General features: G+C 36.6%; 1 protein-coding gene across 16 annotated transcripts in view; it reads right to left on the bottom strand.

The window, feature by feature from the left end:
- Positions 1-25,155, bottom strand: part of NCKAP5 (NCK associated protein 5) — a 656,435-nt gene that overhangs the window by 73,732 nt on the left and 557,548 nt on the right. For 13 of the 16 annotated variants that reach the window (XM_039328230.1, XM_039328233.1, XM_039328231.1 and 10 more), the window contains 4 exons: positions 24,355-24,540; positions 19,724-23,385; positions 17,613-17,790; positions 13,414-13,492 (listed from right to left, as the gene is read on the bottom strand). In XM_039328230.1, coding sequence (XP_039184164.1) covers positions 13,414-13,492; positions 17,613-17,790; positions 19,724-23,385; positions 24,355-24,540 — 4,105 coding nt within the window. Of the gene's footprint in view, positions 1-6,788; positions 8,560-13,413; positions 13,493-17,612; positions 17,791-19,723; positions 23,386-24,354; positions 24,541-25,155 lie in introns of those variants that run through there. The other 3 variants (XM_039328240.1, XM_039328228.1, XR_005554850.1) reach the window with 3 other exon arrangements.

Here is a 25,155-nt window from a genome sequence, read left to right as displayed (position 1 = left end):
ATCCATTTATCTGTGCTTCCAACCAAAGTTCCTAATACCAACCAACTCATCACTTCTTGGAATGTACTGCCAGATATATTAGAAACCATAGAAACAAAAAAATTCTGCAATAGAATGAAGTTCCTACTTATGAACTGGACAAGCTTTAAAAGTTGCAGTTTTGCTTATCAGCCATTTGGAAAATCTTATGGAAAGGCCTTTCCTACCCAAAAAAATGATTTTACCGAATGTTAACTTTCACGGGAAGACTACATATATTTCCGAGATCGTAGCTTCAGAGGTGCTCCCTGTATTGTGGTGTGATTTGTAATTTACTCAAGCTGAAGGCTCAGCAACATTCACATTGCTCTCATGTCTCCCTAGGGCCTTTTAGTCAAAGTTTACATTAGAGAACAATTAGCCAATGAAGAACAAATCAATACATTCAGAATTAATAGTTTTCTAAAGATCTATGCTATTTATTCATTTTCTTATACTTATGTCTCCCTGTCCAAAAACATTTTTTTTCAGGACCTGTCTCCATATGTATGAAAAGGGGGGAAATTAATATCCTTATTCATCTGCTGCAACTGTGTAGATGAACTGAGGGGCTGCTTATTTGAAGAAGCCAGCTCTGAAAAGATCCTCCTCAACAATATTGAGTGCCAAACAAAGAAAAGACAGAGGAAAATATCAGAATCCAAACCTCTGACTCCAATGAAAAGAAAAGAGCTTGGAAGTCTGTAAACCTGGACAACTAACAGTTGTGTCAGGCAGCATGACAACTCGTTCCTTCCTTCTTTTGTAGACCCAATGTCTACCATCAACCCTAAACTCTCATACTTTAATCACAGTGAATGTCAGGTTATGGTTTGGTTTCCTAAATTCAGTGGTCCACATTCTGCATACTGAGTTTATTATGGATGGGATTTTAAAACAATTTAAGGAGACAAAGGATGGAGAGTGAGGCTTTTTTTTCATAATAGTAATAAAACTTCCCTGTTTTCTCTCAAAAGAAGTCTGGTATCCCTTCCCCCCCCCAAACTTAAAATCTTCGCAATTAGCTTTTTATAAGATTTGAGGTATCAAATTCTGCTCACTTAGTTTCTGACCCAGAACCCCATTTTATTTAAATGTGACAAAAATATCTGCTAACTACTGAATTATCCATTGACTGCTAAACAGGAATTCTTACTCAAATGTCTTTCAAAATACCAACCAGATTTTATTCTGCTTAGGTTGTTCAAAATCAATCTATGTAAACGTGACTCAATAATACACAGAATTGATGGTGGTTTTTTTTGCTTTTTTCTTAACACAGATTATTATTTTGAGTAAGAAACCAATTAAAAATTGCAGCAACATGTTCTCTAAACCAAGAGTAGAAAGTTTTAGTGAATCCACACACTTTCTTCCACATAATCCCAGTTTCAAGACATGAATTCTCCTCCTCCAGACCAGATGATATTCTAAGCACTGTGCCCAAAGTTAACTGAATATAAGCAGGAAGCAATAGTAGTTAGCAAATGGTTATGTTTTGAGGCCAACATTTTAACAGGAATTTATTTCGGGAAGTTATTTTCCTTTTTAACAAATTACTGCAATAAAAGCTGGTTGGGGGGAAGGGAGAATTAACTTGATCTTCAGAAAGAGAATTCTGTCCTTTCATATTAGCTGGAAGTGAAATTGATAAATAATTCACTGATAACAGTATGGAACTTTGGAGGATTTACCATTGTATTTTCCCCATCTGCAGAATATGGTCTTGGGGACAATTTTCATCTTAGTCTATGGCAGGATGAACATTTTTTGGGGTAACCACAAGTCATATTTACCATTTTTTGGGAGAAAAATAGGTAAAATGAGATTCCAAATAGATAAGTAAAGCCACTTATCTGAGAAATCACAACACAATCACAATCCTGACAATCCTATTTATGAACTTTTCTGGTTCTCGCTTTCATTTTTATGGAATCCATGAATACTAAGATAAGAGTCAGGTAAGGAATGTAGGTTAATTTTTACAAAGCTAGATTTTAGCTGCTTTATCACTTTGTCACTCTGTGACCATTCCTTTTTTTTATATATAGATGTTCTTAATTTGATTCCCTTAATATTCTCATACAAGCTAAATTATGCAGGTGGTGCTTCCTCTGTGACAAAATGTAAGACAACTTCCTATTCCTAATTTATGGATAGCTATTTGAGTGGGGGAACCCATTTTATCTTCCTAACAAATAAATACAGAATTTTAAATAAAAAACTGAAATCAGGGAAAGATACGTTGCACACATAGAAATTGAATTGCTCATTTCTAGATGTACCTTGTGTTATTCATCTCTAGATCAAAGCTATGATTCTTACAAAAATAAAACATAATAAATCCAATTATTATATATTATTTATAAAGCAGAGGATTGAAAGCAGTTACCCCTAAACTAGCTATTATAGCATATACAGTGCATTCAGAAAATATTCAGATTCCCTTCACTTTTGTTAATTTTGTTATGCTGCAGCCCGATTCTACAGTTGTTGAAATTGATTTTTTTCACTAATTAATCTACACTCAGTACTCCATAATGACAAAATGAAAACAGAATTTTAGAAATGTCTGTAAATTTATTAACCAGTAGAATGGAATAATTAACCAGTGGACTGGCTTGCCTTCAAAAGCTGTGGATGCCCCATTACTGGAGACTTTAAAAAAGATACTGGACAGTCAATTGTCTGAAATGGTATCGGGTCTCCTGTTTGAGCAGGGGGTTGGAATAGAAGACCTCCAAGGTCCCTTCCAACTGTGTTATTCTGTTAATTTTAGAGATGTGCTTCCTGTCGAGACATTCAAAGGACAAGTCCAGCTCAGCTTGAAAAACAAAAGTACTATTTTGACTTAGAAGGATTGTATAAAGATGAAACCCACTTAAAACTATAGTACTGATCATATTGAAAAGGGTAGGCTTATTGGCCATAGTAAATATATTTAACTGATAATGGAATTGTCATCCCCAAGTCCACCATGAAACCTTGCCTATGTGATCCACGCGGGAAAGTTGTCAGAAGGGAATCTTTAGGTATTGCCTAAAAAATACACCCATTCAGAACAAATATGCTTTAGGTTGATAAAACAAAAAACTAGAAAAAATGAATTTGGGATAAAAACAGTAAAGTGTTTGAAGGAAACAACATCTTGCTCTAGTGTCTGTAGTATGGGTTGGGGTTTGTGGCAGCTAGTTCACAGGAAATATTGTACAGATGGAAGGAAGAATGGATTTGACTAAATATCGATATATCCTAACATCTCATTGTCACTGAAGAATTGGAAGGCAGAAAGAGAGTGCATATTTCAGCAAGACAGCAAAATAAAATGTAGCTTGAAATCAAAGTATTTAGTTACATGTAAATGTTTTCAAATGTCCCTGTATCTGAACATTACTGAAAATATGTGGTCAGATCTCAACCATGTAGGGCTTGTAAAGAGAACAAAGAATATTTCTGAGCTAGAAAAGTTCTGCAAAGAAAAGCAAAGGGGAAAAAAGACCTCCCAATGCAATGGTAGAAAGATGCTTCACCGTTTTGTTATTTTGAATCTGTATATAATTGCACATAAAAGGATGCAAGATATGCATTTGAATCTGCAAGAAAATTAGTACAATGTAAAGGTTGTGTCAGCTCTGATTCATTAGGAGTTTATTGAAACATATCATTTGACCAGATGTGCCTAAACATTTGCATGCAACTGTTGGATTTACACATATTTTTCGGAATGCTAATCATTTTATGTTCTCCAACTGAGATGGACAGGGTACATTTTCTGGAAAAGTAATTATTATAATTCAGTAGTTGATTATACATAATCATAAAGGCATGTTAAGGCTATGTTTAATAAGGAAGTTGATCCAGAACACTAATGCATTTGGCTTACAGGAAGGACAGCTAAACCGAATGCCTCAGTAGTGCTGCAAAAGAATTGGCAATTAGACAAGTGCTATATGTATTATCTCTTAGAAGAAGAAAGTAATTATTTGTCTTCAACAGACTGTGACGAAAAGTAACTTGACATTATTTAAAAGAAGCTAATGCATACTAGATACTTATTATTCAGGAAGGGAAGGGTTTTTTTTTAAAAAAAAAAACAATTCTTTTTATAAAAAATTGCTTTTATAAAGAAGAGAATTGTTTCTACATAAAACTATTTCAACAAATTCCAGTTAACCTTGCCTATCCCAATCATTATCAAAGTTCTGACAATTTCCAATTATTCCTTGTTTAATTTTAAGAACGCTTTCTTAAAAAGGCATATTTAGAAGTTTTACAGTATGTTGAGGACATCTCACAAAATAGCTATCATGGCCAATCATGGAACATCCATTTACCCAAAGGTGATCTAGTTTTCTGGGAAGTATGTTTCTCAGCTCAGAAGGGTTCTTTCAGCAGGTATAAGAATGTAGTGGAAATAGATTGAATCTAGAGAATGTTTTGTTTCTTAACATTCAATCCTTAAACATGTGGGCTATAGTTCCCAGTAGATGTTATAGCACACTTTAGAATTTGGACAATGTGGATGTTTTAATTTTTCACATATCATGTAACTGCTGAGAATTGTAAAATTTAAAGTGAAATATCAATCAATCAATCAATCAATCAATCAACTAAATTAAATGCCCTGCCCCACATCTGCCTGGCCTTATTTCTCCTTATAGTCTTGATCACTTCTTATGATCCTCTCAGCTGGGCCTCTTTCTGTTCTAGGTCATAAAATCTGGTTTGGCCTCATAACTCTGGAATCAGCTCTTTCCTTCTCTTTGTCTCTACATTGACTTTGAAAAGGACTTAAATATCTCTTATTCGACACTATCCAATTGGCCAATTTATCCTTACTCCTCTCGCTTAAATATTGTTTTATTTGACTTACGGATGTATGTGCATTTGGTTGTACCATGGGGCAATGTTTTAAATGTGTCTGGTTGTTGCATTTGGTTTCTCCTAGTTAATAATTGTTTAAAAGTTTGGTTGTTGGAAACTAATTTTACTTGTTGGAATAAGCTCTAACAAATCTGGCAGGAAAGGCATGTTAGGAAATGATTCACAACTTACAAAATCTAGGACACAATGACAGTAGTTCCAGAAAAGAGTTTTTTGGTATTCACCTCCCCAGATGCCTCTACCGTCCAGAGCTATTGGGATATTTCCTTCTACAGGAACATTTGTGTGTTGAACTGTGTGTACAAAGGGAAGTTTTCTAAACAGATCTACAACACTTTCTACATATGTGTTTAAGTAAGTTATACAAAATAATATTTCTATATAATTAAACTATCATTTCTCAAAAGTACACCAGCATATTTCCATATCAATCCCCTGCTAACATTTCAGTTTTCTGAACCTGTCTTTTAAAGTTATAAATCAACAACTACAAGAATAATACCTGCATGATTTGTGAGATCTCTCTCACACACATACAACTAAAACTTGGCTGTCTCTAAGGTATTTTAGGAAGCAATCCTTCTCCTAGAATTGTTAGAAAGTGTGTGATTGAATGCAGCTTCATGCAGATACAGATAGTTAAAAACTTGATTTGTTGGTGTCTTTTTTATCCAGGTATAACACCTCAGAGTATATTTTAAAAACAGGTACACCAAAAAGAAAGTGGCAGTTGGTTTGTGTGCTGGTTTTGTCTGGTAGTGTTTCACTAAATTTGCTTGCAAAAAAACATTTAGGTTCTCTATAGATTTCTCTGAGAAGCATGTAAGGATATAATGCAAATATTCCTTTATCTGATGGGATAAAAAAATGAATGGCTCACAAACTTGTGAAGATGATTGCTACAAGATTCTACTCAATTTCTATTGAAAGGGTTCATTAAATAAAGATTGACACTGATAAGCTACATTCTCAAGCTGCAGGAGAGCGTAACAAACTTCTGTTGAATACAGTTTTGGGTTTCAGGTGAAATTTTTTTTTTAATACTGCACATTTTTTTCTTTCTCTGAATTTTACATCCCATTTTCTGAGTAAAAATACATCCAATTCGTTATGGTTTGTTACTAAATCTGCTCATTTCAATAGATCATTCTGTAACATCTTAACAATTCATTGATGCTCTCACCTAATTTGACTGTTACTTTCCAGATTTTTAAATGCAAAGTATATATATTATCTCATCTGATGAGCTTAAGCAAGACGCTAAAGTCTTAGTCTTCTCCTCCACATAACTTAATAAGTGTTTATTATTTCAATAAAAGTAATATTTGGATATACACAGAAGATTTAAGTTACTGCTTCTATATTACATGGAAAATAATTTGGTGTCTGTGGTCAGAAAGAATTCAAAAGAGCAGAATCAATTACAGTTAGTAATATCCTATATACACGTGTATATGGACCTATTCAGATCTTTAAGATCAGCAGGAGAAACCCTCTTAAAGGTACCCTCATTTTTCCCAGACCATTTGTTGAACACCCAGGTAAGGACTTCCCTTGGGAAGGTCCCTTGAGACTGGTAGAATAACAGAATAACAGAGTTGGAAGGGACCTTAGAGATCTTCTAGTCTAACCCCCTGCTCTGGCAGGAAACCGTATACCATTTCAGACAAATGGCTTTCCAATCTCTTCTTAAAAACTCCCAGTTTTGGAGCATTCACAACTTCTGGAGGCAGGTTGTTCCACAAATTAATTGTTCTAACTGTCAGGAAATTTCTCCTTAGTCCTAAGTTGCTTCTCTCCTTGATTAGTTTCCATCCATTATTTCTTGTCTTGCCTTCTGGTGCTTTGGAGAACAGGTTGACCCCCTCTTCGCTGTGGCAACCCCTTATATATTGGAACACTGCTATCATGTCATCCCTAGTCCTTCTTTTCATTAAAGCCACTCTGCTCCCATTTAATTTGATTTTGGGAAAGGAGTCAAGATCTCCCTCTTCCACCATGCTTTTTCAGTCTGAATTGGCTGTGATCTTAATTTCTTAAAATCAGATTTTCATTGTTTATATTTTCTTTCTACTGGTTAGGCAGCTTCAGTAACTTTTGAGTAGAAAGATGGGATATAAATGCAGTAAACAACCAAAGGCTGGCAAAAGATAGGAAAGAAATAACCTCTTAAAATCTTGCCCCTGATACTATCTAATATATAAGCCTAATAGGTAGGTACTCTTAATACACGGAGAGAATACTGATCTGCAATATCTACAATAAGGCAGAGTACAGAGACTGATTACTAGATTGGAGGTTGCACATAAATTGTTTATTATCTTCTCCTCCATAATTTCTAGAGTTGTATCAAGCAAGAAGAATTTAATCACCCTCCTCTCTATGACCTCTTTCCTTGGCAATTGCATTCTTGATATCTGTTCCCACAGCAGATTAGCCAACTATTATAAACTTGATTTTTTTTTCCTGGGAAGAAATTGCACGAGGATGATATTCATTTATCTTCTTTGAGAGATCACACAAACTTCCTCAACCTATGCAGTAATAAGAGCAGCAGTGCTGCCAACAGTATAATGGGAGTAGGAATTGCAGAGAATGTGCATCCACAGTATGCTGTGTTGGGAGACCTCTGAGGGCTGTGGAGTTACCAACACTGAAAACCCTTAATGGAATATTAACAATTGTAGATATTGGACAAGCATTCCTATCTATCTACTGAACTGACGTAGGCTACTTTAGGTCCAAAGAGATGCAGTAATTGAAAAAGTATGGTCTCCTTTCTCATAACATAGGCAGAAAACCTATCAGCTTATTAAAGGAAGCTACCGTTATACAAAATACCTTCACAACATGAAGTGGAGATGTAGATGGAGATATATGCCAATGCCTTTTACAGGACACAATAAATACTGTGTGTGCTAACAAACACATTTTCTTTTCAGTTGTTTCCTAGCCCAAAGTCATTAACAGAGACATATCAACCATGTCGGAATGTCCCAATATTTACAGAATTACAAACAAATTAAGCTAGACACATGCATAGAAACACACACACACACACACACACACATACACACACAAAAAAAAAACAGCCCAAGAAGCATGGCAGACTATTCCATATGTACACAAGGGGTATAAAGGGGTATTATTGGAGGTAAGCCTAAAAGCCTGGAGCAGATGGTAAAAAAAAACAGAGCAGTTTAAAACCTGAACTGGCATATGCAGAATTTGTTCCGGGTCCTGCCTGTTTAACAAGATAATAAAGTCAAAATCCTTATATAATAAAAATGCCCTTATATAATAAAAATGATCCAGAACAAAATATGCATCTGGAATTTCTATACTTTGTAGAAGTACAAAATAAAAAAAGACATTAAATCATGAAATTGGAAAAAACCCTTTTCCAAAACACTTGAATTAGACTTAACAAGAGAGCAAACAACTGGAGAGAGAAATGATACCTTTCAATTTGAACAGGAATGTTCCAAATAGCAATATTTCTAGAGGCAACCTCACTTATAAAATTGGTGAATAAACTATAATTGACATTTCACATAGTCTACATATATTCAAAGAGAGTATTGGCACAAATCCTGATACCATGACAGGTATCTATCTATTCATGCATATATAAAAAGCAAGATTATATATTAAAAACTTACATTTAGGAAGGATTTATTTTTTTGACCAGGTGGGCAAAAAGAGAGAAAAAGAATATTAATTTACTATACCATTCTTGATACTTAATGAAATTTCTGACACAAAAGAAGCAGAATGAAGACTGAACAATTCTCTCTCCAGGTTAAACATGGGTTGATTTTTTTCATAATCGCTATTAACATATCATTTTCCTATAATACTTAAGAGTTCTTTAATATAAAGCTTCATTCTTCACTTTAGATCACATCTAAAGTGATCACTTTGTCTCTGAACTTTCAATCAAATTATAGGCAATTTTTTTTATCAAAAAGTTTCCCTTCGAATTTTTCATCACTTTCTCCTTTCTTTTGTGGAAACTAGAGGTGTGGTGTGAAAATTACCTTCATTATTATGTATGATCCATTTCAGAGATATTTCCTTACCTAAACAGAGAAGCAGAATGACCACAGGTGGGCAAAAAAGTAGTGGGACGAGGAGCAACTTTCAACTTCCTACTGGCTTCCCCATTGACCTGGGAAGTTGGCAGCGAGCATTGGAAATGATGATTATGTGACCACAGCAGCAGTGCAGAGGTGCAACAGTGCTGAAGCAACTACAATTTTAAGTCAGCTGCTTTAAGTCAGTTCATATGAGGTTCATTGTAAAGAATTACTGGTCTATGATGCACTGTTAAGGCTAATTGTAGGTTGCAACCTACAAACAAGAAGGCTTTAGAAGTATGTAGATTAATAACTCTCCATTTTTTAAAAATATTCAATGAAATTCAGCTCAACAATTTCAATAAAGGAGGTAGGTAACCAAAGCACTGTTATTAACAATTGTAGTTAGTTTTATAGTGTTAATATGGATTTTATGTTGTTTTAACTTCTGTTTGGGACCTGCCCAGAGTTGGACATAAGATGGGCACCTACATAAAAGTTTTAAATAAATGATTAACAAACCAAGGCATATATAAGATAGACTTTTCTTTCCTGATGAAATTGTTTTAAATTAAACCACTGAACCTTTTTCAGTGTTGTTCTTGAAAAGTGAAAAATGATATTACAAGAAAATGACTTCTATAGAAGGCAGAATCTATCTAGTAGATGTTTAACAATAAATTTAATGGACTGCAGAGCTCGAGTACAGAATACAAAAGAAGCTGTCACTTCAGTTTTTAATTCTGGGCCAAACACTTGTATTTCTGATTACAGACGGTGTTGCAGTTGGGTTTCACTAAACTTCTCCTTGCTCCTTGATCTATTTATTTCCTTTTTAAACCTCAACGGAATACGCATTTTTCTAAAATCAATGTGCACTGTATTTCTGAGTAATATATTCTAGTAGAGCTTCCTAGACAGAAAAAAAAAAAACAGTCTGTATCATCCAAATCACAGCCTTTCATTTCTTCCACCGATGAAATTTATACAATGATCCTTTGAATTTTTTTTACCATTGTCACGCATAGATATGTAGGTAGACTTAAACAGACAATGATAGCGATTTCTTTATGTCTTCCTACTGCAATTAAGCACAAGAATGATTATATCCAATGTTCTGTAAGTAGACTTATGTTCTCACAATACTTTCCTTCTACTCATAAAAATCATTATGTCCCCTGAAACCTGCTCCAAAGAATCACCACCAAAATGGATTTAAATCTTTTTGTGTGGAGTAGGTGAAGATAGTTCATTCTGCTAATAGACGCCATTCCGCCATGGATGGGCACTATGGAAGGTAAGTCAATTATACTAAGACAATTGCTATAGTATCTTTGCAAAATCAATCAGTTAATCAGATCTCACCAGATATATATAACCAAGCTGAATAAGGACCAAAATAGCCAAATAGTCACCCAGCTGGTCTTTCATATCTAAGGCAGAACTAGAACTCCTGAGCTCCTGGTCTCTATCCTGGTGCCTTTACTACTAGACCAAATTCTCCATATATTAGCTATATAATAGAATCTACTTCTGTCTAGTAAGAGCAAACAAAATAGTATATCTTATTGACATAATTTATATTAAATATGTTATATTTAGGATCCAGAGGAAGATTTTTTAAAAAAATCTCAGTGTAGTGAGTGAAGTGTGCTAGTTTGCTGTGTGTCACTAAAATGCATTTATACAGGGCTTTTTTTTTGTCATAGAGCGCCCAGAACGGAGTTCCGGCACCTTTTTTGGATGGAACCTTGTAGGTAGGCAGGCAGGTTGTATGACATGTGTGAGTTCCGGCACTTTTTTTTTTTTTTTAGAAAAAAAGCACTGCATTTATATATACATTTAACAATTAAAAAAAATAACATGGATAGTTCAACTATCTCTAATTTCTGGGTTGGGTCAGTAGTCAGAATTGCATCTATAATCACAATGGGGAGATGATCTATTATGTTCAGCACAATACAAAGGGTTTGGAGCTCTAACTGACAGTCAAATAGCATAATTTATAGAAGATTTTTCATTGTACACGTATAGATATCTCTATAATACTTTTTTTATTAAACTTACAGAGAATCCTAGAACTAAGATAAGGATATTATTGTTCTATGTTATGACAGCAACATCTCACAATGTAGACTTTTTTTCCCTGTGGGAAGTGATGAATTTAGGCTGGTAAATTTAAATATTTGACTAAGTATCTACTTTAACTCCTTCAGAGAAAAGTTTATAGACAGGCCACGCACAGCTTCCAATTACTTAGTTACCAGTTCCTGGTAATTTGACAATCATCTTTCAAACTGTGTTATGACACTGAAGTACATTTTGCATGAGTGTGTAGAATAACTAATGTGTGATAGATTTTTAAATCTTTGATTCTGTTTCCAGCTGAGTCTCTATTATAGCCTTGTAAAATATTGGACAAGTCTTTCTCATCCAAGGCAGAATTGTCTCCTTAATCCCTGACAGATTTATTTCTAGGAAAGAGGAATCCATTAAAATCAGCTGCAGAAAGGCCAATTTTGATGCGAGGCACCACCCTACCAACATACCTTTCTTCCATTCTTCTCATTAGCGATTGATTAACTCTAGTTTATTTGTTATTCATAATATAGAATTTTATTATTTTAAAGCAAATTTTCCAAAAGCCAAAATGTCCCATTGCAAGAGGGATCAAACTTAATGGCTTTATGAAAGCTTGGCTACTCGAGGCATCAGGATGTATTCTTTGACATCAGAACTAAAACAAGATGTTCAGTAAAGACTTCTACGAATGGATATGTAGCCCAATCATGCATTTTTTTTAAAAAAAATTTTTGATATTGATTTAATCCAAATCAATATCAAACATGGAATGCTATGAACTTTTCCTCAACTCTGCAATCATTTTATACATGTTTACAATCTTATTCCAGTTTGCTTCACTTTACAGGCCCGTGAAGGTCATAAATGTGCGGATAGGTCATAAAGCCACTTTTCTGTTACTCTTCTAAAGGCAAATTGTTGCTACGTGAGTCAGTACTTAAATGAGGAGTGCCTGTACTACCAGAATAAATTCAATGGGCCTTGTTTTGGTGCTTTGTAACACAGAATAGAAACAAAAGCAGAGTGTAAGGTAGAAGCAAAAGCAGCACCATGGTTCATAACATAACACTTTAAGTATGTTAGAAAACTATTTGCATCTAGGTCAGGAACTTTTTACTAGCAGCAAATATGGCATTTTTTTAAAGCAAAAAATCTAAAGTTTTAGAGGTAATTTTGCAAAATTTGTCTAATTTACACACTGCACAAACATTACAGGAAATATACAGAGCACCAGAAAGGAAGAGGAAGAGAAACTAGCATGTTTTTATTCCATAAATTAGGCTTTGAAGACGTCGGAGTAAACTGAGTTTTTATTTGGTAAAAATATGTTGCATTTAAATAGATTAGAATGAACCCAATGATAAAATGGCCCCATAGCTACTTGCCTGATTCTTATGTTTGCTTAGGGGGCTTGGGAGACAGACTGCTAGGTGAAATATAGGAAAAGTATGAAAGAGATGAAAGCTTGTTGCATAAATGGAAATTTGTGAGACAGGCAGACATACATAAGATCTTCCCTTCCACCTTTATTTTTGTTATTGCTTGGGGTTTTTTTTTCACTTTACCGAGAATTAGGTCTGATGCATAAAAAAATGGTTTGGGTACATTCAGTGTGCCACGCAGAACTTTCCATTAAGCCAAATACCATTTTTTCCAACAAAAATACCATTTTTTCCCTACATTTTTTCCCTATATAACTCCTGAAAGCTAATGTTTAAATTAGCAAAATGAAAAGCTCAAATAATTGTCCATCAAACAAGAGCTGTAATGGAGGAAATTACCAGCTGGAAAAAAAGCATAGGAGAAATAGACTAATCCCCTTCTTCTAAGACGACAGATCTACCACAAGGCCAAAATGATGAAAAATGAGTTTGGGTGGAACTTCATTAAGTCACATGGTTTATGCTGTGATACACATTTCATCGTTTGCCCTCTTGCTCCCCTTACGGATGTTCATGTACAGTAACATGCCCTGGATTTCTCTATGGAGATGCTCAATTATCCAGGTCACGGTTATCCCAAAGGTGCTTTTTTTTCAAAAGGCAACTGGATTTTCCTGGGTTTTTTCCCGTTAAAAACATTTTGCTTCTCATCCAAGAAGCTTCTTCACGTCTAACTGATTGGTGGGAAAATTCTAGGCTTTGAAGAAGACTTGGAGTAAAGAAATGGTGACCACATTTTTCCTTGGTAATAATAAGTTGTATTTAAACATACCCTGTATTTAAAGTTTCTTTATCTATGGCTGCTATTTGAAAAGAAGTGTTAAGAAATTTCTGTCTAATTGTCCTCGTTTATTATGATTTAGTGGGTTACATAAAAAGAAAATACATAGTTCAATTTATTAGTTTACCTATTAAATGGCTTTGATTTCTTGAATCTGGGAGGTTATCTTCTGCATCTTCTTGAAAGTTTTCTCTTACTACCTTGACCTGCGTGGCATTAAAAAAAGAGAACAATAAAAATCTCTTTCAAGTATCTCTTTGGAAGAGCACAAGATAAAAGCCAAATGATTTCAGAACACACACACAGACATTATTTTTATTCTTTTGTTATCACCTTAGTGATAATATAACTTCCAAATCATACTCGGTAAGAATTTAAAGTCACTTCATCCTGTGATTAATGACTTCTAAATTGGTTCTAAATGCTTGAATAAAAGCAACATCATGCAGCTATCAAAAACAAATTTTGAAGACAAATAATCCTTAAACGAAAAATATCTTCTATGATTCACTTTTACAAAAGCAAAGAAATAGACTTAAATCTCATGAAGGCATGTATTATTCTCTTTGGAAATATCACGTGTCATGATATTCATTTACACTAATAACACGAGATGTCCATGAAAAGTACTGTAGGAAGTTCCTTTATTCAGTGCTAATATTACTTAGGCTTTATGCCAATAACTGCTGACAAACCTTTATCGAGTGCAATACATTATCAGAGGGGGAACTAAATATAAGCAGTGGTTTATGAAGTCTCCATGTCCCACTCTCCTTTATGCACGTTAAATTCCATTTTAGATTAATCAATTTGGGGGAAAGTCCCAGAACTACTGAGATATAATGTCTAATTTAGTTCCAGGTAATTTGTAGAAGAACGATACTGAAACAGAACAAATAATTTCTGCTGTAGTTGTGCCTCACTATCATCAGTCATATAGCACTAGAATATTTACACGCCCACCTTATATGCCACTTAGTTAAATAGTGCCTTAAGTGTATATGAAAAACAACATTCCCCACAAATAAATACTACAGTCTAATTCACCCACAGCTCATAAGCATCAGTGGGCTGGATCAACTCTGCGTTAGCCTGGAACAATTTCATTACTTCGGACCCCTTCACATATACTACATACATAGGGTTCCTACCAATTGTGAGATAGGGTAGTAGAATATCTATAACAGAAGAGAATAGTAGAATATCTGTAGTAACTACACATATTCCCTAGACTAGAGGTCCCCAACCTTTTGGGCACCAGGGACCGGTTCTGTGGAGAGAGGTTTTTTCATGGACTGGAGGGTGTGTGGTTTTGTGTGCTGCCTGCATCTCATGGATAGGGCTTTGCTTGTTTGTGCGGACCAGTTGCTGGCATGCCATGGCCTGGTACTGGTCCACAGACCGGAGGTTGGGAACCCCTACTCTAGGCAATTGGACTTCATTGTTGTTAAAGGAATATGTAACTGCATACATACACAGATTATTAGAGCACACAATTGCACTTAACACCATTCTGTCTTGAACAGTCTATATGCATCCATTTAATGCGATCCTAAACCTTTAATCAACCCCCTGTAAAAGAATTGACGCTACAACATATCAAGAAATACAAAGTTTGAAAATCCACTGTTAGATACATCACTTAAGTAGTCTTTTCTTTTTTTATTCCAAATAGTTTAACGTGCCAATGCTAGTTATTTTATTGACTTATTTTTATATTTTAAAAAAGGATTTTAAAATTGCACAAAGCAATAGCACATGTAATCCAGTCTTTGAACAGTATGTTCTAATAACATTTTGATTTTTAACTTAGCAAGTACTGTCTGGAGAAAGAATAAACAAAGCCTTTTCAGCCTATTTTGTTGTTATAAGGAATAAAAAATTATATTATATTATATTGTATTATATTATATTATACTATATATACTATACTATATTATAATATTACTATACTATATAATATTAATTACATTATATTACACACACACACACACACATCTCTATTCTTGTCCAATAAAATGAAGTGTATTTCTTAAAGATATAGCTAAAGACCGAAATGGCTAAGATTGCTACAATTGCAAAGACCCTATTAAAGGAAACAAAAATGCTTTTACATTATTGAGCCCTTAAACAATAAGAAGAAAGATTTAAAACAAACTGTAATATTGGCTTGGTTTTTTTCCCCCACATCATCCCCCCCCCTTTCTTTCTGTACAGTGAAGATATACCCTAAGCTGTCAGCACCATGTTAAATGGGTGGCTGTGATAAGGGACTCTGCTTTGTTATCAAAGTTCTAGATCAGCTGGATTGAATTTCTTGCATATGGCACATTTCCAGGCTTCCATTCTTTCTGTTCCTTTCAGTGACATTGCAAGGGCAGACTTAGATATGCTTATAATTTGTGGTTTTATAATGCAGGGAACATCTACATTTTCAAAGAAAAGATGATACTATAGAAGCAAAGGAAAAAAACCAGAGCTCATGGCAGAGCAAAGGAAAAAAACTAGTTTTGTAACATGTACACATACATATACACACAAGTCTTGGAAAGGTTCTTAATGGATGACCTTGCACATCTTTCAGGAAAGGCTTTATTTCACGAAAGTAGATAAAATATGCATACGTTATTCGGAAGTTGATCGTTTTGCTCTTAAGCTTCATAAAGACGATTTGATTTTCAATTCCCATCAGGTGGAACTTCTACATTATGTTTTACCTCTGCACTATGTATCTGAGAAATGGGTTCATATTTCAAACTTTATCAGAACTAGGATTGTTGGTTTGTTTTGTTTTATAAAGCCCACAGGAAGAATAGTCTTTATAAAACAGAATAAGGGAAAACAAGCTGACATGTAGGACAAAGATCTTTCATTTATGCTTGATGAAAGAGTCTACTGAGAGCAGATGGTATCCCCAAGAAGGTTTATTTCCTATACTTCATTCATGAGATAGTCCTTAGAAAGCAATCTGTCTCATAGCTAGCCAAGCTAAATTATTCTGAACTTTTTAAAAAAAGATGTGCAAGTGGTTATATAAACAGAATGGTGGAGTATATAGATCTGACAAAGTTAATCCTCAACTTACAACCGTTCGTTTGGTGACTGTTCCAAGTTACAACAGCACTGAAAAAAAGTGACTGATGACCTTTTTTCACTCTTACGACCGTTGCAGCATCCCCAGGTCATCTGATCAAAATTCAGACGCTTGGCAACTGGTTCATATTTATGACGGTCGCAGTATCCCAAGGTCATGTGACTATCCTTTGCCACCTTCTGACAAGCAAAGTCAATGGGAAGCCAGATTCACTTAACAACCGTGTTCCTAATTTAACAACTGTGGTGATTCGCTTAACAACTGTGGCAAAAAAGGTCGTAAAATGGAGGGCAAAACTCACTTAACAAATGTCTTGCTTAGCAACATAAATTTTGGGCTCAGTTGTGGTCATAAGTGGAGGGCTACCTGTAATAAAAAAACAAATATTTTCTGGAAAGGGGCCTCACATATGTTTATAAAGAATATGAACTCTGAGGGGTCGGGGGGGGGAGGCACATACATTGTCCTATATACCAGCCTCCATACTGAGGGTGTCATGATCCCATTCAAAAACATACACGCTGATCCAAATCCCAGTACATCTATTTCTGCTCTTAAAGGTTCAAGCACTTGGGTTCCTAAAACAGCTACAACTTGCAACAGTGAAACAATTAGGAAGCCATTTCTCCTTTCAGAAATTCCGATGACCGTCGCATATCCTTCCCAAAAGAAAAACCTAAACGTATGTTGTTTTTAATTTACCAAGTTAACTCCAAATGTGCAGCCAGCAAAACCAGGGTAGGAGGGTAGACTTAGAACAAGTATTTAAAACAATAAACATTGCAGTAGATAGATACTAGATACCTAATCACTCTCTCTTGCAATGTATTCCTTGTGGTATCTGCTCCCTATGAATAACAAAATGGACTTTGATTTTAGCTAAAAAATGACAGGGAACTGGATGGCGCTGCTGACATTATTTTTTATCTCAATCTGTTTCAATTACTCCTAAGAGATAAAAAGAAGGATTCCATGTAATTTTCAGGGTCTTGCTTCAAAGCACAGGTAGCCTGTGTAAATTTTAAAGCAGGCTGAGCCAGTGTGCACTGTTTGTTAGTCACTGAAATAGCATAATCGGATTCCCTAATCTGATCACTGGATGTTGACATTAATCCATCACTCCCCAGTTCTGAACTGTGTCCTTTCATCCTATGTGGGCATGTATCTTGTACTAATACAATAACAGTTGGGAAGAAAGGAAATTCTTAAGGGAGTCTCCTCTTATTGCTTACCAAGGTCTTGTTTGGTATTTCTATATCAACCTTTGTTTTGCTGTTTTTCTTCTGGTTTCTTTGAGTATTGATGGAGTTGCTGGGAAGAGGAGAACCCTGGGATAGGCTCTTCGACACGCTCCTGTAGGAAACATTTTTTGATCCACTTTCTGTCTGCTGGGCTGCCTTCTTATCAACTCTGCAGATAGAAAGTGATTCCTCTGATAAATGACGTTGCCTTTCTTCAATCATTTTACCTTCCCTTCTGCTTCTTTATGTTTAGTGAAATCACCCTGTATCTTTCTCCCCCCCCCACCTCTGAGTGATAAATGTTGCTAACTACCCTTGATCAAATCTGTCACTTGCAATTTCACGGACAACATTATTGTCGTCATTCAGGTATATCATTATTTGTTTTAAATTTTCTAGGACTGTGAGCCAACTTGGAAATCATTGTACAATTATTTCTGGGTGTCTTTGTGACCTAAAATCCGGAAAGCGGTGAAAGTAATTACTTTTTGTGGGTTATCTTCTTTGTATACTAACAATCTGCAGCCAGTTACAAGGGAGCATTAAACAGAACACAAAGGCAGATGCTGCATTTTTAAAAGAAATCTCTCCCTGATGGATGTATTAAATAAAAATGTGACGCTTAAAAACTGTATTGGTTTTAATAAGGCTGACTATTCTTTAATTTCAAAGACCACTGACCTGGCTAACAAAAAGCAGATAGAAATGATCAGAGCAGCCATGTGGAGCTGTTTTTATGGGGATATGTCACTCTATTTGGCAGATGGTGTTGGTGTTTTGCATGTGTGAATGCACATCTGCATTATAAACAGATGTCTCCCTAAAAAGGGGGGGGGAACCGAAGCAAGAGCTGGTTACAAATCCTCTCCCAGACATGGCAGATTTTTTATAGGAGATTCCTACTTTCCATTTGAAAGATGGAACAATGCTGTGATCCCTTGTCAGCCATCTGAAATACTGCAGCTCAGCACAGGCTACCCTCTCTGAGATTGCACTGTTTGATCATGTTCAAAGCTAACAAGCAAAATTATCAGAAAGTGGCTGTTTCTTCCCGACCCCCAGTTATTTAAGAATACGCAATTTCCTACAGTCTTAGCAGAGATCAATCAAACACAAAAAAGCAAATTACAACTGCCAAGCAACAATTAAAAGTTGAAGAACAATCAACACAGCAGATAAAATCAAGTCCCTCCCCCCCCCAAAAAAAGGACGTGAGGCAAACCAGGTGAACTATTGTTCTGCTGAGATTTTTTTTAAAAAATGCCAACAAGCTCCAGGCCATATTAAAAAAAAAAATAATCCCTACCACCAAAGAGGAAACAAAGGAAGATTTCTATAGAATGAAATAGCCTTGGGCTTCATCACAAAGGCTTTAAAGCATTTGTAATTTATCACCAACTTCTAAAGAAACAGCACATGAACTGAACTAAGTGCTAGTTTAATGTCCAAATATGGCTGAGCTGCGATTAGGCTGGCTGATGATGTCCTAAATCTAAACCCTTTGAGCCAATGAAAAAAGGACACACTCTGTGTGTGTGTGTGTGTGTGTGTGTCTGTACATTTATTTATGTTTTGAATTTCCAATAGATCCAATCCAAATTAGGATTATTTTTTAGTTTTAGAATTACTAACAGATCCTGGCAAGTTACTTTACCAAGCTACTGTAACCTATCATCTCTTTATCCTGCCTCTTCTCTGCCCCCTTTTGTGGTTTTTTTGCCAGGTTCTCTCTCCTGCTTTCCAGAGATCCTTGCCAACAGATCTTTGAAACTGGCTGGTGGCAGAAGTTACTTTTGCCTATTTCCCTCACTCCAGCCAGCACACAAATCTTTCCTTTTCTCTTTCTGAAGCTATTTAGATAATGATTGCAAAGTTCTTTTTTTCTCACTTAACTCCACTACTCTGCATTGTTTAAGTGAGTGTCTTGCAGTTTCTAAAGTAGCTTGCAGAGTTTCATGTTAGAAATGGGAAGAATGCTGCGGAGAAAGGGGGGGGGGGATAAAAAAACCCCAAAAGACGATCACACTGTTGACCTGCATAGACTGTCATTATCTGTGATGTAAAAGGGAAGATTCTAAATCCACATATGCTAAAATTCTTACCTGTGTAAAAGCTCTTTCATAAAGTTGTCTTTTCCTGAGTAGGTAGCAGTAGGGCTGTTTTTCTGTTCGGATCTTGTTTGGTTTGGGTTTGGGTGAACAGCTTTTGTCAATTTTTTTCCTTTGGGAGCACCCTCTAAAAGGACAGAAGTTTTCCTGTTCAGCTCATTTTCCGCTTCGCAGTGCTGTTCGCTTTTCTTTTTGTCTTTCCTTTTTTCCGATTTTGCTTGCTTACTTCCAAAAGCTGAACCTTTGGCCTCTTTCTTTTCTACTTTGACTTTTGAGGTATCTATTTTTCGGCTGTTCAGGGCTGGGAGCTTACTTTTTCGGAAACCAAACCAGCTGGCAAGAGAAGGGCCCCCATTTTTTTGTTTCATCTCAGGCCCAGATGTGTTTTGCCCTTGTCCTTTCTGCATGTTCTCTTGTATGCACAACATCACTTTTTCTTCTATTGTAGGATGTGAGCTGGTTGAAACCGAAGCCTTTCCAGAGGTTTCGGGACCATTTAGACACATTTCTTGCAATGCTGTCTTGCTTCCTTCGGCTTTATGATGACGCTCAATCCTGTCCACATTTTTCTGAAAAGGGAAAATTTGGTCTGAGGAAACACTGGTTTGGTTGATTTCTGTCTGGGTAACACTTTTTTCCACTGCTGACTGACGCTTGGAAATGTCACTGCTTTTTTCATCTTGGCCAGATGTTTTTGGAACTTCGCTCTGGGATGCTGATTTGTGGATCCCCTTTTTCAAAACGCTGGTGCACAGATCTCCTTTTGGAGACGTTCGAAACGGCAGCTTGCTTGGGTTGCTCATCTGACTATTGGAACCGGTCGCTTTTGCACACATGCCTTGCCGAGTGCAAGGAACTGCAGGAGCCACCTCTGCTGTCCCAGCCGATTCTGAAACAAACTTCATTTGTAATCCCTCCACTGCTGAGTTTTGCCTGGTCAGAGAATTCCCTCGTTCTGATGTATTTGTTATAATCTGCGTTCTCACTTTTCCCAACCGTTCTGGGGAAGGCGCGTGCAATATTTCTTCAGTATAAATACTGAAACTTTGACTACGGGCCTTGGCTCCGGTCATGCCAAGGGCTGGCTTCAGGTATGCTTTATTACTAGAAGAAAGGGATCTTTTAACAGATTTGTTTTCAAATCTGTCCGTCTCTATCAAATTGCAAGTTTCAGAGGAAATGGGGAAGGCTGGGTCCATTTTGAGCTTTTTTGAGAAACTTCCCTTTATTTGGGGCTCTGGACTCCATTCTTCCGGGTCTGCCGAGTCTATAGTGGTTTGAGGTGAAGAGTCACCTTGCCTCTGTTTATCTGAATTCACGCTGCATTTAGAGGCTGCATTCATACAGTCTTTTTCCTGCTTTCCTGGCACGGTGGAACTCTTCCTGACAAAGCGGGGAGAAGTTATGAATAATTTCAGTCCCACAGAGAGATGGGGCTTCAGGACCTTGTCAGACAAGCTTCCATCATCCCTTCCCTGAAATAGCAAAGGAACTGGAGAAGGGTTGATTTGAGGCAATACACTCTGTTCCCCAACTGTACTTATGTGATGCTCCAATGAAGTGCAGAAACTTTCGGGAAACTTTGGTTTCTGAGGTACACCAGTCTCCTGAGGCAGGGAGCTTATATCTTGCGGGGCGAAAGCTGTAGGGACAACTCTGGAATTGTATAGTTCTTGGTTGCTGTAGAACATGGGCAAGTTTGAACTTGGTGGACCAATTTTCTTGCTGAAAATCTTGGAAACGACTTGGCTTGTGGCCGGGGACTTTTCTGATATGCATTTGCCTTCCCCCTTGTCCTGAAAATGGTTTGATTCAACTGGAGGTGTTGTAGGCAGCTTAGCAGTTTTTGTTTCATAAACAGCAACGTTATGACAAACAGGCACTGACTTTCCTTTCTGTGGTGACAACTGGACATCTTTTCTTGTATCACTGAGAAAACCCGCTCCTGGTTGGTCAAGAACAGGGGGTGAATGTTCATAATGTGGTCTAATTAGCAGTGAAGCTGATCTGTCAGTAGGAAGGGGAGGGGATGGAGATCTGGCCTCCACTGGTGGCCCATCACAATGGACATCTCTGGTTGGTTTCTCTTCACTGTGGACAGGCTCTAGAAGATGCTGAGGCAGGGCAGTTGATTCTGAGAGCAAATTCTTAGTTTCTGGATGGGCTAACATCTTGCAGTTATTCAAGCCTACTTTTGAATTCTGATTTGGATTTGCCATCTTTTGGCGTCTCAACCATTTTGCAGGTGACAGTGGACCTTTATCCAAGGTCTTAAAGCAATGTGAAGAGACTAAAGGAAAGTTTTCAGCCATGACCACTTTTGCTGTCTGGGGTAAAAACCTGTCTCTGCTGGATACTTTTGTTAACTTGTGTTTTTGATTATTACCCTCTTGGATACAAGAAGGGGAGCTCAAATTAGAAGAAATACTGCATCCAGGCTTGGTTAGTTTTTGTTGAGATGTATTTTGACACAGTGGTTTTCTGAAATGTATAGGACAATCTCTGATGTGGGGAGTAGGGACACTTGCACAGTCATCCTTGAAATCACTTGGGGCAGTTTTTCTCTCTGCTTTATTAACAGGCATTTGCATAACATGGCAGCTTTTAGCATCTATTGCATTTTGCAAATTAGATACTCCCTGAGATAAACATGTAGTGTTTTCTGCATCGTCCGGCTGGTGAATTGAAATTTCATTTCTAGTTACAGTAACAATTCCAGCCTGATGTGAATTAAATTCAATAGGTTTGCCATCTTCGGCATCGAATATTACAGTAATACATTCTTCTGAAGAAGTCTTCTTTATAATTTTTTGTTGCTTAATAAAATTGCATGCCTTTGTCCTGATGTCTGAGGGAGGGGCTTGTTTTTCAGAAGATGCCAGCTGAGTGTTTCCTTTCTCCCCAAGCACACCACAGCTCTCTGTGTTCTTTTCTGCAGAGGGTGCTAATGACAAATACGGTGGGCTTTTCTCGTCGCTGCTTTCTATATGTAATTCATCAAGGATTTCATTGTCATCAGTATCTGAAAGGTGTAAATTAAGGTCTCTCCAGCTTACACTGGAATGACTTTTATCTATCTGCAGCACAGGCAGCTTCATATCCCTGCACGATTTTGAACCCAATTGAAATCCATTGACAAAACTAGTCAGTTTTTCGGGTTTTTCCTTTGAATTAAAGTAAGAACTTATTTCTGATAAATGCCTTCTATCAGGTTCCCAGCCAAATAAGCTGTCAGAAACACTGTGAGTTAATTTATTATAGTAGTGCCGACAGTCTTTCCTTGGTAGTTCATGCAGTAGTGCTAAAGATGAAGAGTCATCATCCACATCCTCGTGGGAATCAGAATCATACACAAAGATTTTTTGGTGATCTAGGCAAACCGCTTCTGTTTCAGGCCTGCTATTAGCCTGTTCTTTATGAGTGCCGTACTTAATTCCAGGAGAATAGATTCCTTCGTTAGAATCCATGCAATCTTTATAGCCCCACTTGGATACAACCGAAGGAGGTTCTAATGTTGTTTTTTGTTTTTGTAGCTTCTTCAGCCCATCCAAAATGTGATTTTCCTTGATACGAGTTGGAGGTAGGTCATCAGCAGGACTGGAATGGTTGCTGGGGAATGAAGAGCCTATACTTATCCTTTTATCCCAGCTTACTGACTAATTTGAAATGGGAAAAAGAAAATATATATGTTTAGTTGTTACTACAGAATTAGCAGTCATTAGGAATAAAAATGCAGACTTTGAACTTCATGCGTAGACAAAAGTAGGAGGGATTTCTCCCCTCCCCCTTTGCAAGTCCCCAGATATTATTATTATTATTATTATTATTATTATTATTATTATTATTATTATTATTAAGGCAGTGCCTGGAGACAGCAGAATAGATGAGAAAGAACTGGAGAAGATAATAAAATACAAAGACCTACAAATAGAAATAGAAAGACTGTGGCAAAGGCAAGCAAGGGTAGTACCAATAGTAATAGGCACCTTGGGTGCAATCCCAAAACAACTGGAGCACCACTTGAATACCATTGGCATTGACAAATTCGCCATTAGTCAATTGCAAAAGGCGGCCTTGCTAGGAACCGCTTCCATCCTGTGACGATATCTGTAATACCATCAAACATCCACATCTGCCTATCCCAGGTCCTTGGTAAGGACTCGATAGGTAGACAAAATGCCAAATCCAGTCTGAACATCTGGCTGACTGTACGATGATCAATAATAATAATAATAATAATAATAATAATAATAATAAGCAGCAGCCACCAAAGTAGCAAAGAATGGAAGCAAGTCCCAGATCAAACTATGAATGTTCATGAACTTCAGCTGGTGATGAGATAAATCTGACTTTGAATAAAAGTGAATGAATTGGAATGGGTGAAGAAGGGAAAGGGAAGGGAAAGGGATACTTCAGATTAGATGTTCCACTTCTGCTGGAAGCCACAATACTTCTGGATTTATATTTAGGACTCTGATCTCAATACTCCCCATTTCTTTCTCCTTCCCATCATGCCCTCATTATTTCAACTTCTAAGCTAAGCTTATGAAGCATCCCTTGCCAATAATCAAAAAAATAGTAGGCACTTCAATTTTCTACTAAATCAAAGGTGACCAATAGCTTACCTTTTTCTTGCATGCTTTCCCATCATTCCAAGATGAACTGCTGGAATATTCACTGCAGGCGCTAGACAAGGAGAGTTCACTGCTGCTGCAGCTGCTTCGAGGATAAACTTGGTGAGGTCCAAACCCATTTAGCTGATTCTGGCATTTCAAGGCAGGTATTCCAGATTTCATATTCTGCTGGCATTCCTAAGGCAACAAAGCAGATGACATTATTTGGTGGGCTGAAAAAAAAAGAGAGTGACAGCATCTCTCTGAATAAGATGACAAATCAACAACCTATTTGTATTCACACCAATACAGATCCAGTCTAACTACTGAAGAAATATTAAAACCACCATGCTCATATTTCATCCTTATTACAAGATTAACATTATTTGCTTGTTTTAAAAATTTATTTCCTTAAATTATGCACGCCCTATCCGAGCTAGTCTTTCAGTGACAGTCTGCTTGAAATATGCAATGTTTATTAGCAATGTGCTCTAGAAAGATACTGAAGCTTACTTTAAAGCAGTACAAGAACATCTTGACAACTGCATTATAGCCCCACAACGTAACAGATGAGCCCCTAGAAAACTGTGCAAGGTAAATTAATTTAGTGCCCCAACTGGAATGTCCACCGAGAATGAAATCTCTCTATTACAGTCTAATTTTGGTTTCCTATCTAGTTTAAAGCTTTGTCTAAGAAAGTCTCCAGCGTAGGACAATCCATCTTTGTGTCACTGTCCGACAGCTAAAACCTCCAGCTTATGCTATTTATTGACACTTTATGGCTGCATTTACTACTTGAGTAGATATCAGCCT

The sequence above is a fragment of the Crotalus tigris genome, unplaced genomic scaffold, assembly GCF_016545835.1.
Source record: "Crotalus tigris isolate CLP2741 ecotype Arizona unplaced genomic scaffold, ASM1654583v1 scf7180000024374.3283719, whole genome shotgun sequence".
NCBI lineage: Eukaryota > Metazoa > Chordata > Lepidosauria > Squamata > Viperidae > Crotalus > Crotalus tigris.
Note: the sequence above shows the minus strand (reverse complement) of the source record. Positions and strands in the feature narration are given on the sequence as shown.